This window comes from Centroberyx gerrardi, chromosome 10 (assembly GCF_048128805.1).
Source record: "Centroberyx gerrardi isolate f3 chromosome 10, fCenGer3.hap1.cur.20231027, whole genome shotgun sequence".
Taxonomy (NCBI): domain Eukaryota; kingdom Metazoa; phylum Chordata; class Actinopteri; order Beryciformes; family Berycidae; genus Centroberyx; species Centroberyx gerrardi.
Window position 1 is genome coordinate 352121 of NC_136006.1, and position 15031 is coordinate 367151.

Genomic DNA, 15031 nt, shown 5'->3' on the forward strand with positions numbered 1-15031 from the left:
TAAAACAGCGAGACATCGAGGAACCTGAAGCTGATGTGAAGCACTGCACCATGACAGCTGATACTGCATAGAGATTACAGGACACACACACACACACACACACACACACACACACACACACACACACACCACGTCGATAAATCTGTCTGTTCATTAGGAAGACTGAGATCCTTCAAGTTATTCAGGAGGAGGCAGACAGACAGGCAGACAGACAGACAGACAGACAGACAGACAGACAGGCAGACAGACAGACAGACAGACAGACAGGCAGACAGGCAGACAGACAGACAGACAGACAGACAGACAGACAGACAGACAGGCAGACAGACAGACAGACAGACAGACAGGCAGACAGGCAGACAGACAGACAGACAGACAGACAGACAGACAGACAGACAGGCAGACAGACAGACAGACAGACAGACAGGCAGACAGGCAGACAGACAGACAGACAGACAGACAGACAGACAGACAGACAGGCAGACAGACAGACAGACAGACAGACAGACAGACAGACAGACAGACAGACAGACAGACAGGCAGACAGACAGGCAGACAGACAGACAGACAGACAGACAGACAGGCATACAGACAGGCAGACAGGCAGACAGACAGACAGGCAGACAGACAGACAGACAGGCAGACAGGCAGACAGACAGACAGGCAGACAGACAGACAGACAGGCAGACAGACAGGCAGACAGACAGACAGACAGACAGACAGACAGGCATACAGACAGGCAGACAGGCAGACAGACAGACAGGCAGACAGACAGGCAGACAGGCAGACAGACAGACAGGCAGACAGACAGACAGACAGACAGACAGACAGGCATACAGACAGGCAGACAGACAGACAGACAGGCAGACAGACAGGCAGACAGACAGACAGGCAGACAGACAGACAGACAGGTCAACCAGATCTTCACCATTTGACACCATAGAAACTGATTGCTGGTATAAAATCCATATTATTGATCAGTAAATGACAGAAGCCGATGGAAGCCTTCACTCACACAACAGCAACAGTGTGAGGACAGACAGACTCTGCTGGACTCCACCTGTTTGTTTACAGCAGTGAAGTCAGCTGCCTGCTCTTCTTGGTAGGGAGAACCTCACTTTGTGCTGACAGACTGTTACAGAAACCAACATGCAGGTTTGTTGCATAAACTGGACCGACCAATGGCAGAGAAGGAGCCATGTTTGCTTGTTTGCAGACAGAAAAACAACAAGAACCTTCAGCTGAGAAACTAAAGAGTTTGTTTATTAATTTGAATTCACTGGCCGAAGTCCGTTGTAGCTAATGATGGAAACTTTTTCTACCAGGTAGAAAAACAAGCTCAGAGCCAATCAGAGCCTTCGGCTCAGTGAGGTTTAGAATGAGTTATTTCTCCAGACCTGGTCCGAACCAGTTCACCTGCTGAGTCCTCAGACTGACCGGCAGGTTGTTCAACACTCAAACTGCTGTTTGATATGAAAGGTTCCTCTGCTGCCGCAGGTTGGAGAAGTTCCATTGATGCTTTAAATTCTAAAACGTTCCAATGATTCTCCAAGTTCAAAGTTCCATTGATTCTTCATCTTAAAGGTTCCACTGATTGTTCGTTTTAAAAGTTCCACGTTAGACGTTCTGTTCGCACTCTTTAGATTCCAGAAGGCTCTGGTGAGATCCAATAAGAGCAGGAGGGTAAACACGACAAAACCAGGAAATAAACAACCTATTCCACTACATAGTCCGGCCCCACCTGTTAACAGCAGGCGCTGGCAGGACGGAGGCCATTTAAAACCAGGAAATAGCCAGGCCCAGGTTCCAGAGCTAAAGTCAGGGTGTCTGTTGTCTCTGAGCCCAAATAACAGTCTGCAACACACTGCAGCACAGAAGACTGATGACATCAAGTAGTGCGAGTAGTAGTACTGGAAATAGTACTAGCAGTAGTAGTAGTAGCAGTGTTAGTAGTAGTAGTACACAATGGAAGGGACATCTCTAGGATTCTGTGACATCAAGTTGTATTGTGTTGTGCTGGTTTAGTGCATCGGGGGGGGGGGGGTGGGGGTCTCTGTGCTGTGTAGATATATAGATATAGATCTGCAGGAGGGAACCGGACTGAACTGGTTCACAGCTCCGCCCCCTGCTGGTCACAGCAGGGCAGATCAACATGGACGAATATTTAGGCTGTTAGTGTTGTTCACAAAACATTAAAATACATTTTGGAGGGATAATATATTATTATTATTATCATAATCAGGTGAACACCTAGGTAACATTATCAGTGTCTCAGTGTCACCAAATCATCACTTCTTCAGAATTTAAAATAGATAAATATTCTGTTTTCTACTGTAAGATATAATAGCTCATGAATCCATGAGTCATCACTCTGCTGCCAACAGACCTGCGGGCCACAAGGGGGCGCTGTGGCAAAACTGTCTCCCATAGGAATGAATGGATTTTCAATGTGCCGTGATGTACTGTAACGGAACAGTCAAGAGTGAACGAGGCGTAAGAAAGTTGCTGGTTCAAATCCCTGCTGTGAGGACAGAGCTTCCTTCCTATATAGTGTGTGTGTCCTTTCTATAGTGTATAGCTCTATGCTGGGGGGGGGGGGGGACTGAACCCTGGTCAGGTGAGAAGGTCGCTGGTTCGAATCCCTGCTGCCGTCAGTAGGGGGCGAAGAGGATGGAACCCTGCGTCGCTCTGATTGGTCCAGGAGCCGGACGCAGGAAGGAGGGGGGGAAGAGAGAGGAGGCCGGGCGAGGATGGAGAGCAATGGTGGGAGAGAGAGAGGAGGAAGGGAGGAGGGGAGAGGAGGAGAGAGAGGAGGGAGGGAGGGCGATGGAGGAGGTGAGGGAGGAAGGAGGGAGGAGAGGAGAAGAGGAGAGAGAGGAGGGAGGACAGAAAGGAGAGGAAAGGAAGGAAGGAGACATGGAGGGTTTCACCAAATCCTTCTGGAGAGCGAGTTTGGTCTGGAGGAGGAGAGGAGACAAGGAGACGAGGAGAGGAGAGGAGAGGAGACGAGGAGAGGACAGGAGGAGAGGAGGGGAGGGAAGGAGGAGAGGAGAGAAGGAGAGGAGGAGAGGAGAGAGGAGGGGAGGAGGAGAGAGGAAAAAGAAAGAGAGATAACAGGTAAATATAATTGTCATTGTGATTAACTGCAGCAGTTACAAACCATTAACTTCAATAATAAGAGCTGAGAGAGAGAGAGAGAGAGAGAGAGAGAGACAGAGAGAGAGAAAGAGAGAGACCGAGAGAAAGAGAGAGAGACAGACAGAGGTAGAGAGGGGTAGAGAGAAAGAGAGAGAGACAGACAGAGGTAGAGAGGGGTAGAGAGAAAGAGAGAGAGACAGACAGAGGTAGAGAGGGGTAGAGAGAAAGAGAGAGAGACAGACAGAGAGAAAGAGAGAGACCAAGAGAAAGAGAGAGACAGAGGTAGAGAGAGAGAGAGGGAGAGAGAGAGACAGAGAGAGAGAGAGAGGGGGGGAGAGAGAGAGGTAGAGGGAGAGAGAGGGGGGGAGAGAGAGAGGGGGAGAGAGAGGTAGAGAGAGAGAGAGAGAGAGAGGGGGAGAGAGAGGTAGAGAGAGAGAGAGAGAGGGGGAGAGAGAGGTAGAGAGAGAGAGAGAGAGAGAGGGGGAGAGAGAGGTAGAGAGAGAGAGAGAGAGAGGGGGGGAGAGAGAGGTAGAGAGAGAGAGAGAGAGAGAGGGGGAGAGAGAGAGGTAGAGAGAGAGAGAGAGAGGGGGAGAGAGAGGTAGAGAGACACTCACAGTGAGTGAGCTGCGCTGCTGCTTGTTGTACGGACTGTATTTGGGCTTGCTGGGTTTTCCTGCCACTCGGTCCTTGTGCCTCCTGCTGGAGATGTGCTGCAACAACAACAACAACAACAACAACAACAACAACAACAACAGAGTTAGGTTAGAGCTCCACTACCAGCGTGATGTCACGCCGCCGTCAGCGCCGCACCGGCGTGGCGTTCTCCTGCTCCACAGAGCACGTTGACTTCTGAATGGATTCACCAGAAAACAATCAACTCAACTTTATCTCAGTGAGGGAGAACGCTGCGTCAGCCGTCGAGAATTGAACCTCGGCCATTTTTTAGCTCGGACGCAACGCAGCGCGAGCAGTGGAGCAACGTTCACTGCTGCTGAAGGAATCCTTCCTCTGATGCCTGGCTGCAGCGGAGCAGAGCCGTGAGTCTCAGATCCTGACAGACACAACGGGCTCTGCAGCGTTCTCATCTATCAGAGGGAAGTCTCATGGAGGTGGATGAGTCTAGTGTGGTTCAGTATCCAGGTATTACATCATATTATGGCGTCACACATGATGGAAAGTTACTGAGTTGGTCACTTATTTCATTCATGATCACAAAAGATGCCGCGGCTGAGACCAGGCGCCGTCGCGACTGCTCCGCTTAGACTGTGCTTTCTGTTTGTTATTTATGTCGTTTTTTTGTGCTCTTTCACCTCCCCGTCGTCTGCACTAATAACCTACGACCTCAGCAAACTTCTGAACATCGCAACTAGAACTACATACCTTTTTCTGAAGTTCTACACGAGAGCTCCACTTGGCCGAAAGAGATCCTCCGGGACGCGGATCCTAACGATGGAAACGAGCCTCCGAGGAGAAGCAGGAAGCAGAAACACCGGGGGAAACAGACTGCGAGCGGGAGCACACCGTCCACCCCTACCCAGTATCCTGCTTGCAAATGTTCAATCCATGGATAACAAGCTGGACGACATCAGGGCCCGGGCCCGCTTCCAAAGGGACATACGGGACTGCAACATCCTTTGTTTCCCGGAGACACGGCTCTCCCCCGCGGTGCCGGATTATGCCATTCAACCAGCCGAAACATTCTGTGTTTCGCATGGACAGGACGGAGGAATCCGTCAAATCTAAAGGCAGTGGAGTGTGTTTCATGACTAACAACAAATGGTGTGATTCAAGGAATGTTTCTGTTCTGTCGCACTCCTGCTCGCCCAATCTCGAACACCTAGCGATCCTCTGTCGCCCTTACTACCTGCCCCGGGAGTTCTCCTCGGTCATCACCGTTGCCGTTTATATTCCACCGCAGGCGGACACGGACACTGCTCTGACCACATTACATGATAACATCAACAAACACCATGCCAAACATCCGGACGCAGCCCTCATCGTGGCTGGTGACTTTAATAAAGCAAACCTCAAACGGGTTATGCTGAACTTTTTCCAACACGTCACATGTCCTACCAGGGGTGGAAACACATTGGATCGCTATTACACCCCGTTCAAGAACGGTTACAAAGCCACCTCTCTCCCAGCTTTTGGTAAAGCTGATCACGCCGCCATCTTCCTCATCCCGGGATATAAACAAAGGCTAAGGCAGGAAGCTCCGGTAACGAAAGAGGTCAGACACTGGTCTGCCCAATCAGAGGCCACATTACAGGACGCGCTGAGTGACGTGGACTGGGACAGGTTCCGGGTGAGCTCTGCTGAGTTTACGGAAGTGGTGACGTGCTTCATATCCAAGCTGACAGACGATATCATTCCCATGGTGACTGTTAAGGTCTTTCCTAACCAGAAACCGTGGGTTGATAAAACAATCCGCGAGGCTCTGAAAGCACGCACTGCTGCCGACAACGAAGGGCTCGGTACTGGAGATATGTCACTGTACAAAGCGGCGTCCTACAAGCTCAGAAAAGTGGTGAAAGCGGCTAAGAGGCGGTACAGGGACAAAGTGGAGGCTCAATTGTGCGACCGTGACAGCAGACGCATGTGGCAAGGACTTCGGACGATCACGGATTATAGAGGACGAACGCACACCTCTCTGGACTCTGGACTCCTCTCTGGTGGAAGATTTAAATACCTTCTATGCACGCTTCGAGGTCAGTAGCGCGAGCGCTAACAATGATAGCAATGCTGGCACGGTGTCTAGCGCTAGCGCAACTGTAGTGGGCGACCTGACTGGCGAGGACCGCCCACTCTCCGTCTCAGAGCACGACGTGAGGAGAGCTCTGAGACAGCAGGAAGGCAGCCGGCCCAGATGGCATCCCTGGGCGGGTGCTAAAATCATGTGCTGACCAGCTAGCCCTGGTGTTTACCTCTATTTTCAACCTGTCCCTGACCCATTCTGTCGTCCCCACATGCTTCAAAATGTCCACCATTATCCCTGTTCCCAAGAAGACCAACCCGGCCTTCTTAAATGACTATCGCCCTGTAGCACTGACCTCTGTGGTGATGAAGTGCTTTGAGAGACTCATTAAAGATTTCATCTGCTCATCTCTGCCCGGCTCATTAGACCCCCTTCAGTTCGCCTATCGCCCCAATAGGAGTACTGATGACGCCATCTCCCACGTCCTCCACTCCACCCTCTCCCACCTGGACATCGGAAAGGGGAACTATGTGCGCCTGCTGTTCATTGAGTACAGTTCGGCGTTCAACACTATAGTTCCCCTCAGACTGATCACCAAGCTCAGGGACCTGGGGCTAAGCTCCCCACTATGCTCCTGGGTCCAGAGCTTCCTGACTGACAGACCGCAGGTGGTGAAGATTGAAAACTGCACCTCCAGTTCCCGAACCCTCAACACCGGTGCCCCCCAAGGCTGCATCCTGAGTCCACTGCTCTACTCCCTTTACACCTATGATTGCATAGCCACACACAACCTCCAACATCATTGTGAAATTCGCAGATGACACAGTGGTGGTAGGCCTGATCTCCAATAACAACGAGTCAGCCTATCTGGATGAGGTGGAGGTGCTGTCATCATGGTGTAAGGACCTTGGACTGAACAACTTGGACCTGAATGTCTCCAAGACCAAGGAGATGGTGGTGGACTTCAGGAAGGAGAAGCAGAGGATCCACTACACATCACTTATGATCAACGGGACCCCGGTAGAGAAAGTGAGCAGCTACAGGTACCTTGGAGTTCACATCTCTGAGGACCTGACATGGTCCACACACATTTCCACCCTGGTGAAGAAGGCAAGGCAGCGCTTGTATCACCTCAGGCAGCAGTGTGAAGAAAGCCCTTCACAGTGTGATCCGATGCACCGGACGTATCACCGGGACAGCACTGCCCTGCCTCCAGGACATTTACACCAGGCGGTGCAGGTCCAGGGCAAACCGGATCATTAAGGACATTCACCATCCCGACCACAAACTGTTTCAGTGTCTGCCCTCTGGCAAGCGTCTCCGCTCCATCATGGCCAGGACTGAGAGGCTGAAGGAGCTTCTTCCCTCAGGCCATACGGTCCATGTGTACTTAAAACCCCACACAACACACATCCTGTACTTCTGCACTCTGCATCCTTTTGCAGCTCAGCACCTTACACACTGTTTACACACTGATAATTGTAAATTGTAAATTGTTTATAACTGGCCACCTTTCTACTTTTTTATCTATTCCTTGCTTTTTTATTTTTTATTTCTATCCTATGTTATTATGTACATATAGCTTTTATGATACTTGTCATTTTTCCCTGTATATAGCTTTATATTATTATATATTATCATTGATATCCTGTTATTACGTTCGCTATTTGCACAGTTGTCGGAGTTGTTGCAACCACATTTTACTGCTGTTGTACATGTACAATCATGCATGTGACAAATAAATCTCTTGAATCTTGAATCTTGATGGACAGAACGTTCCTCCCTCAGCAGAGTCTCAGAGTCACTGATCAGTTTGAAGGGAAAGGGGGGGGGGGGGATTCTGGGTGAAGGTTTCATGAAGTTAGTGCTGCAGTGAACATTTGTTCTAAATAACAATGTAAATCTCTGTCTTTTTTCTCACTGTGCGACCGTTCGCTTCAGAAGACTTGGATTCTGCTACAGCTGTATGGAGGAACTTTATGGATTTTCTAGAGAACCGGACCCGACTGACTTCAGACGCTGTGCTGTGTTTGTGTCATATGGACTAACAAACTACACCTGGTTCAACTGGCATGAGGGGGCGGAGAGAAATACAGAGATTTCATTTTTGGGTGAACTATTCCTTTAATCTAACAACTGGCTGATAACTCTGTCTCATCTATATTTGTCTTCTTTGGACCTAAACCTGAGGTCCAGTCTGTGTTCCCAGTCTGTGTTCCCAGTCTGTATTCCCAGTCTGTATTCCCAGTCTGTATTCCCAGTCTGTGTTCCCAGTCTGTATTCCCAGTCTGTGTTCCCACCTGTTTGAGCTGGATCTCTGAGTTGACGTGGACGTCGCAGATCTGGCAGTGGAAGGTTTTGTTCTGCAGACCGGATCCCTTCGGTCCGGAGCTCTGGGTCTTCAGCTTGGCTCCGGGTCTCGGATACGCTTTGATCGGCCCGGCGCCGCTCCGAGCCTCCAGCATCGTCTTGTGCTTCGAACCTGCAGACAGACAGAGAGACACATATACTGTCAGTCTAGCTCACTGATAACAGACAGGTAACAGACAGGTAACAGACAGGTAACAGAGAGGTAGCAGAGAGGTAACAGACAGGTAACAGAGAGGTAACAGACAGGTAACAGACAGGTAACAGACAGGTAACAGAGAGGTAACAGAGAGGTAACAGACAGGTAACAGACAGGTAACAGACAGGTAACAGAGAGGTAACAGACAGGTAACAGACAGGTAACAGACAGGTAACAGGTAACAGACAGGTAACAGACAGGTAACAGAGAGGTAACAGGTAACAGACAGGTAACAGACAGGTAACAGAGAGGTAACAGACAGGTAACAGACAGGTAACAGACAGGTAACAGACAGGTAACAGAGAGGTAACAGAGAGGTAACAGACAGGTAACAGACAGGTAACAGAGAGGTAACAGACAGGTAACAGACAGGTAACAGACAGGTAACAGAGAGGTAACAGAGAGGTAACAGACAGGTAACAGACAGGTAACAGACAGGTAACAGGTAACAGACAGGTAACAGACAGGTAACAGAGAGGTAACAGACAGGTAACAGACAGGTAACAGACAGGTAACAGGTAACAGACAGGTAACAGACAGGTAACAGAGAGGTAACAGACAGGTAACAGACAGGTAACAGAGAGGTAACAGACAGGTAACAGACAGGTAACAGACAGGTAACAGACAGGTAACAGAGAGGTAGCAGAGAGGTAACAGACAGGTAACAGACAGGTAACAGACAGGTAAAAGGTAACAGACAGGTAACAGACAGGTAACAGAGAGGTAACAGACAGGTAACAGACAGGTAACAGACAGGTAACAGAGAGGTAGCAGAGAGGTAACAGAGAGGTAACAGAGAGGTAACAGAGAGGTAACAGACAGGTAACAGACAGGTAACAGACAGGTAACAGAGAGGTAACAGAGAGGTAACAGACAGGTAACAGACAGGTAACAGACAGGTAACAGAGAGGTAACAGACAGGTAACAGACAGGTAACAGACAGGTAACAGAGAGGTAACAGAGAGGTAACAGACAGGTAACAGACAGGTAACAGAGAGGTAACAGACAGGTAACAGACAGGTAACAGACAGGTAACAGAGAGGTAACAGACAGGTAACAGACAGGTAACAGGTAACAGACAGGTAACAGACAGGTAACAGAGAGGTAACAGACAGGTAACAGAGAGGTAACAGACAGGTAACAGACAGGTAACAGACAGGTAACAGACAGGTAACAGGTAACAGACAGGTAACAGACAGGTAACAGACAGGTAACAGGTAACAGACAGGTAACAGACAGGTAACAGACAGGTAACAGGTAACAGACAGGTAACAGACAGGTAACAGGTAACAGACAGGTAACAGACAGGTAACAGAGAGGTAACAGAGAGGTAACAGAGAGGTAACAGACAGGTAACAGACAGGTAACAGACAGGTAACAGGTAACAGACAGGTAACAGACAGGTAACAGAGAGGTAACAGAGAGGTAACAGACAGGTAACAGAGAGGTAACAGACAGGTAACAGACAGGTAACAGACAGGTAACAGAGAGGTAACAGACAGGTAACAGACAGGTAACAGACAGGTAACAGAGAGGTAACAGACAGGTAACAGACAGGTAACAGACAGGTAACAGGTAACAGACAGGTAACAGACAGGTAACAGAGAGGTAACAGAGAGGTAACAGACAGGTAACAGACAGGTAACAGACAGGTAACAGGTAACAGACAGGTAACAGACAGGTAACAGAGAGGTAACAGACAGGTAACAGAGAGGTAACAGACAGGTAACAGACAGGTAACAGACAGGTAACAGAGAGGTAACAGACAGGTAACAGAGAGGTAACAGACAGGTAACAGACAGGTAACAGGTAACAGACAGGTAACAGACAGGTAACAGAGAGGTAACAGAGAGGTAACAGACAGGTAACAGAGAGGTAACAGACAGGTAACAGACAGGTAACAGAGAGGTAACAGACAGGTAACAGAGAGGTAACAGACAGGTAACAGACAGGTAACAGACAGGTAACAGAGAGGTAACAGACAGGTAACAGACAGGTAACAGAGAGGTAACAGACAGGTAACAGACAGGTAACAGACAGGTAGCAGAGAGGTAACAGACAGGTAACAGACAGGTAACAGACAGGTAACAGGTAACAGACAGGTAACAGACAGGTAACAGAGAGGTAACAGACAGGTAACAGACAGGTAACAGGTAACAGACAGGTAACAGACAGGTAACAGAGAGGTAACAGACAGGTAACAGACAGGTAACAGAGAGGTAACAGACAGGTAACAGACAGGTAACAGACAGGTAACAGAGAGGTAGCAGAGAGGTAACAGACAGGTAACAGACAGGTAACAGACAGGTAAAAGGTAACAGACAGGTAACAGACAGGTAACAGAGAGGTAACAGACAGGTAACAGACAGGTAACAGACAGGTAACAGAGAGGTAACAGACAGGTAACAGACAGGTAACAGACAGGTAACAGGTAACAGACAGGTAACAGACAGGTAACAGACAGGTAACAGACAGGTAACAGGTAACAGACAGGTAACAGAGAGGTAACAGAGAGGTAACAGAGAGGTAACAGACAGGTAACAGACAGGTAACAGACAGGTAACAGGTAACAGACAGGTAACAGACAGGTAACAGACAGGTAACAGACAGATAACAGACAGGTAACAGGTAACAGACAGGTAACAGACAGGTAACAGACAGGTAACAGGTAACAGACAGGTAACAGACAGGTAACAGACAGGTAACAGGTAACAGACAGGTAACAGAGAGGTAACAGAGAGGTAACAGAGAGGTAACAGACAGGTAACAGACAGGTAACAGACAGGTAACAGAGAGGTAGCAGAGAGGTAACAGACAGGTAACAGACAGGTAACAGACAGGTAACAGGTAACAGACAGGTAACAGACAGGTAACAGACAGGTAACAGAGCGGTAGCAGAGAGGTAACAGACAGGTAACAGACAGGTAACAGACAGGTAACAGGTAACAGACAGGTAACAGACAGGTAACAGACAGGTAACAGGTAACAGACAGGTAGCAGAGAGGTAACAGACAGGTAACAGACAGGTAACAGACAGGTAACAGGTAACAGACAGGTAACAGACAGGTAACAGACAGGTAACAGAGAGGTAGCAGAGAGGTAACAGACAGGTAACAGACAGGTAACAGGTAACAGACAGGTAACAGACAGGTAACAGACAGGTAACAGGTAACAGACAGGTAACAGACAGGTAACAGAGAGGTAGCAGAGAGGTAACAGACAGGTAACAGACAGGTAACAGGTAACAGACAGGTAACAGACAGGTAACAGAAAGGTAGCAGAGAGGTAACAGGTAACAGACAGGTAACAGACAGGTAACAGACACGTAACAGAGAGGTAACAGACAGGTAACAGACAGGTAACAGACAGGTAACAGGTAACAGACAGACAGGTAACAGACAGGTAACAGACAGGTAACAGACAGGTAACAGAGAGGTAACAGACAGGTAACAGACAGGTAACAGGTAACAGACAGGTAACAGACAGGTAACAGACACGTAACAGAGAGGTAACAGACAGGTAACAGACTGATAACAGACAGATAACAGACTGATAACAGACTGATAACAGACAGGTAACAGACTGATAACAGAGAGGTAACAGACAGGTAACAGACTGATAACAGACAGATAACAGACTGATAACAGACTGATAACAGACAGGTAACAGACAGGTAACAGACAGGTAACAGAGAGGTAACAGAGAGGTAACAGACAGGTAACAGACAGGTAACAGGTAACAGACAGGTAACAGACAGGTAACAGAGAGGTAACAGGTAACAGACAGGTAACAGAGAGGTAGCAGAGAGGTAACAGACAGGAAACAGACAGGTAACAGGTAACAGACAGACAAGTAACAGACAGGTAACAGACAGGTAACAGACAGGTAACAGGTAACAGACAGGTAACAGACAGGTAACAGACAGGTAACAGGTAACAGACAGGTAACAGACAGGTAACAGACAGGTAACAGACAGATAACAGACAGGTAACAGGTAACAGACAGGTAACAGACAGGTAACAGACAGGTAACAGGTAACAGACAGGTAACAGACAGGTAACAGACAGGTAACAGGTAACAGACAGGTAACAGAGAGGTAACAGAGAGGTAACAGAGAGGTAACAGACAGGTAACAGACAGGTAACAGACAGGTAACAGAGAGGTAGCAGAGAGGTAACAGACAGGTAACAGACAGGTAACAGACAGGTAACAGGTAACAGACAGGTAACAGACAGGTAACAGACAGGTAACAGAGCGGTAGCAGAGAGGTAACAGACAGGTAACAGACAGGTAACAGACAGGTAACAGGTAACAGACAGGTAACAGACAGGTAACAGACAGGTAACAGGTAACAGACAGGTAGCAGAGAGGTAACAGACAGGTAACAGACAGGTAACAGACAGGTAACAGGTAACAGACAGGTAACAGACAGGTAACAGACAGGTAACAGAGAGGTAGCAGAGAGGTAACAGACAGGTAACAGACAGGTAACAGGTAACAGACAGGTAACAGACAGGTAACAGACAGGTAACAGGTAACAGACAGGTAACAGACAGGTAACAGAGAGGTAGCAGAGAGGTAACAGACAGGTAACAGACAGGTAACAGGTAACAGACAGGTAACAGACAGGTAACAGAAAGGTAGCAGAGAGGTAACAGGTAACAGACAGGTAACAGACAGGTAACAGACACGTAACAGAGAGGTAACAGACAGGTAACAGACAGGTAACAGACAGGTAACAGGTAACAGACAGACAGGTAACAGACAGGTAACAGACAGGTAACAGACAGGTAACAGAGAGGTAACAGACAGGTAACAGACAGGTAACAGGTAACAGACAGGTAACAGACAGGTAACAGACACGTAACAGAGAGGTAACAGACAGGTAACAGACTGATAACAGACAGATAACAGACTGATAACAGACTGATAACAGACAGGTAACAGACTGATAACAGAGAGGTAACAGACAGGTAACAGACTGATAACAGACAGATAACAGACTGATAACAGACTGATAACAGACAGGTAACAGACAGGTAACAGACAGGTAACAGAGAGGTAACAGAGAGGTAACAGACAGGTAACAGACAGGTAACAGGTAACAGACAGGTAACAGACAGGTAACAGAGAGGTAACAGGTAACAGACAGGTAACAGAGAGGTAGCAGAGAGGTAACAGACAGGTAACAGACAGGTAACAGACAGGTAACAGACAGGTAATAGAGAGGTAGCAGAGAGGTAACAGACAGGAAACAGACAGGTAACAGGTAACAGACAGACAAGTAACAGACAGGTAACAGACAGGTAACAGACAGGTAACAGGTAACAGACAGGTAACAGACAGGTAACAGACAGGTAACAGGTAACAGACAGGTAACAGACAGGTAACAGACAGGTAACAGACAGATAACAGACAGGTAACAGGTAACAGACAGGTAACAGACAGGTAACAGACAGGTAACAGGTAACAGACAGGTAACAGACAGGTAACAGACAGGTAACAGACAGGTAACAGGTAACAGACAGGTAACAGACAGGTAACAGGTAACAGACAGGTAACAGACAGGTAACAGACAGGTAACAGAGAGGTAGCAGAGAGGTAACAGACAGGTAACAGACAGGTAACAGGTAACAGACAGACAGGTAACAGACAGGTAACAGACAGGTAACAGACAGGTAACAGGTAACAGACAGGTAACAGACAGGTAACAGACAGATAACAGACTGATAACAGACAGGTAACAGACAGGTAACAGACAGGTAACAGAGAGGTAACAGACAGGTAACAGACAGATAACAGACAGATAACAGACAGATAACAGACTGATAACAGACAGGTAACAGACAGGTAACAGACAGGTAACAGACAGATAACAGACAGATAACAGACTGATAACAGACTGATAACAGACAGGTAACAGACAGGTAACAGACAGGTAACAGGTAACAGACAGGTAACAGACAGGTAACAGAAAGGTAGCAGAGAGGTAACAGACAGATAACAGACAGATAACAGACAGATAACAGACTGATAACAGGCTGATAACAGACAGGTAACAGACAGGTAACAGACAGGTAACAGAGAGGTAACAGACAGGTAACAGACAGGTAACAGAAAGGTAGCAGAGAGGTAACAGACAGATAACAGACAGATAACAGACAGATAACAGACTGATAACAGACAGGTAACAGACAGGTAACAGACAGGTAACAGACAGGACAGGTTCTCCTCACCGGTGTTGTGCGCCTCCAGTTGCGACAGCGAGTTGACGGCAACTTTACACAGCGAGCAATACAGCAACTTCTTGGCCTTCTCCTCCTCCGACTCCATGGAGAGAGGAGCATGATGGGAGGCCTGGGGGGGGGAGGGGGAGGAGAGAGGGGGAGGAGGAGGGGGGGAGGAGAGCGGGGGAGGAGGGGAGGAGAGGGGGGGAGGAGGGGGGGAGGAGAGGGACTGACAGGCAGAGAGGAGTTGGAGCTGGGAGGAGGTGATGGGAGCAGGAGGAGGAGGAGGAGGAGGAGGAGGAGGAGGAGAGGCCTTGGAGGAGGAGCAGGAGGAGCTGAGGCCCGGGGCGGGGGAGGCGGAGGGGGGGCTGGAGGGAGGAGGTTCACTACCTGATCTACTGGAGC

The 15031-nt window shown here is 48.4% G+C and overlaps 1 protein-coding gene across 1 annotated transcript in view; it reads right to left on the reverse strand.

The window, feature by feature from the left end:
- Nucleotides 1-2651: 2651 nt before the first annotated feature.
- The window catches only part of znf385b (zinc finger protein 385B), a 20814-nt gene continuing 8434 nt past the window's right edge, over nt 2652-15031 (reverse strand). The window contains exons 4-8 of the mRNA XM_078286137.1: nt 14636-14942; nt 8134-8315; nt 3753-3848; nt 2897-2957; nt 2652-2764 (exon numbers count right to left, since the gene is read on the reverse strand). Coding sequence (XP_078142263.1) covers nt 2652-2764; nt 2897-2957; nt 3753-3848; nt 8134-8315; nt 14636-14942 — 759 coding nt within the window. The remainder of the gene's footprint in view (nt 2765-2896; nt 2958-3752; nt 3849-8133; nt 8316-14635; nt 14943-15031) is intronic.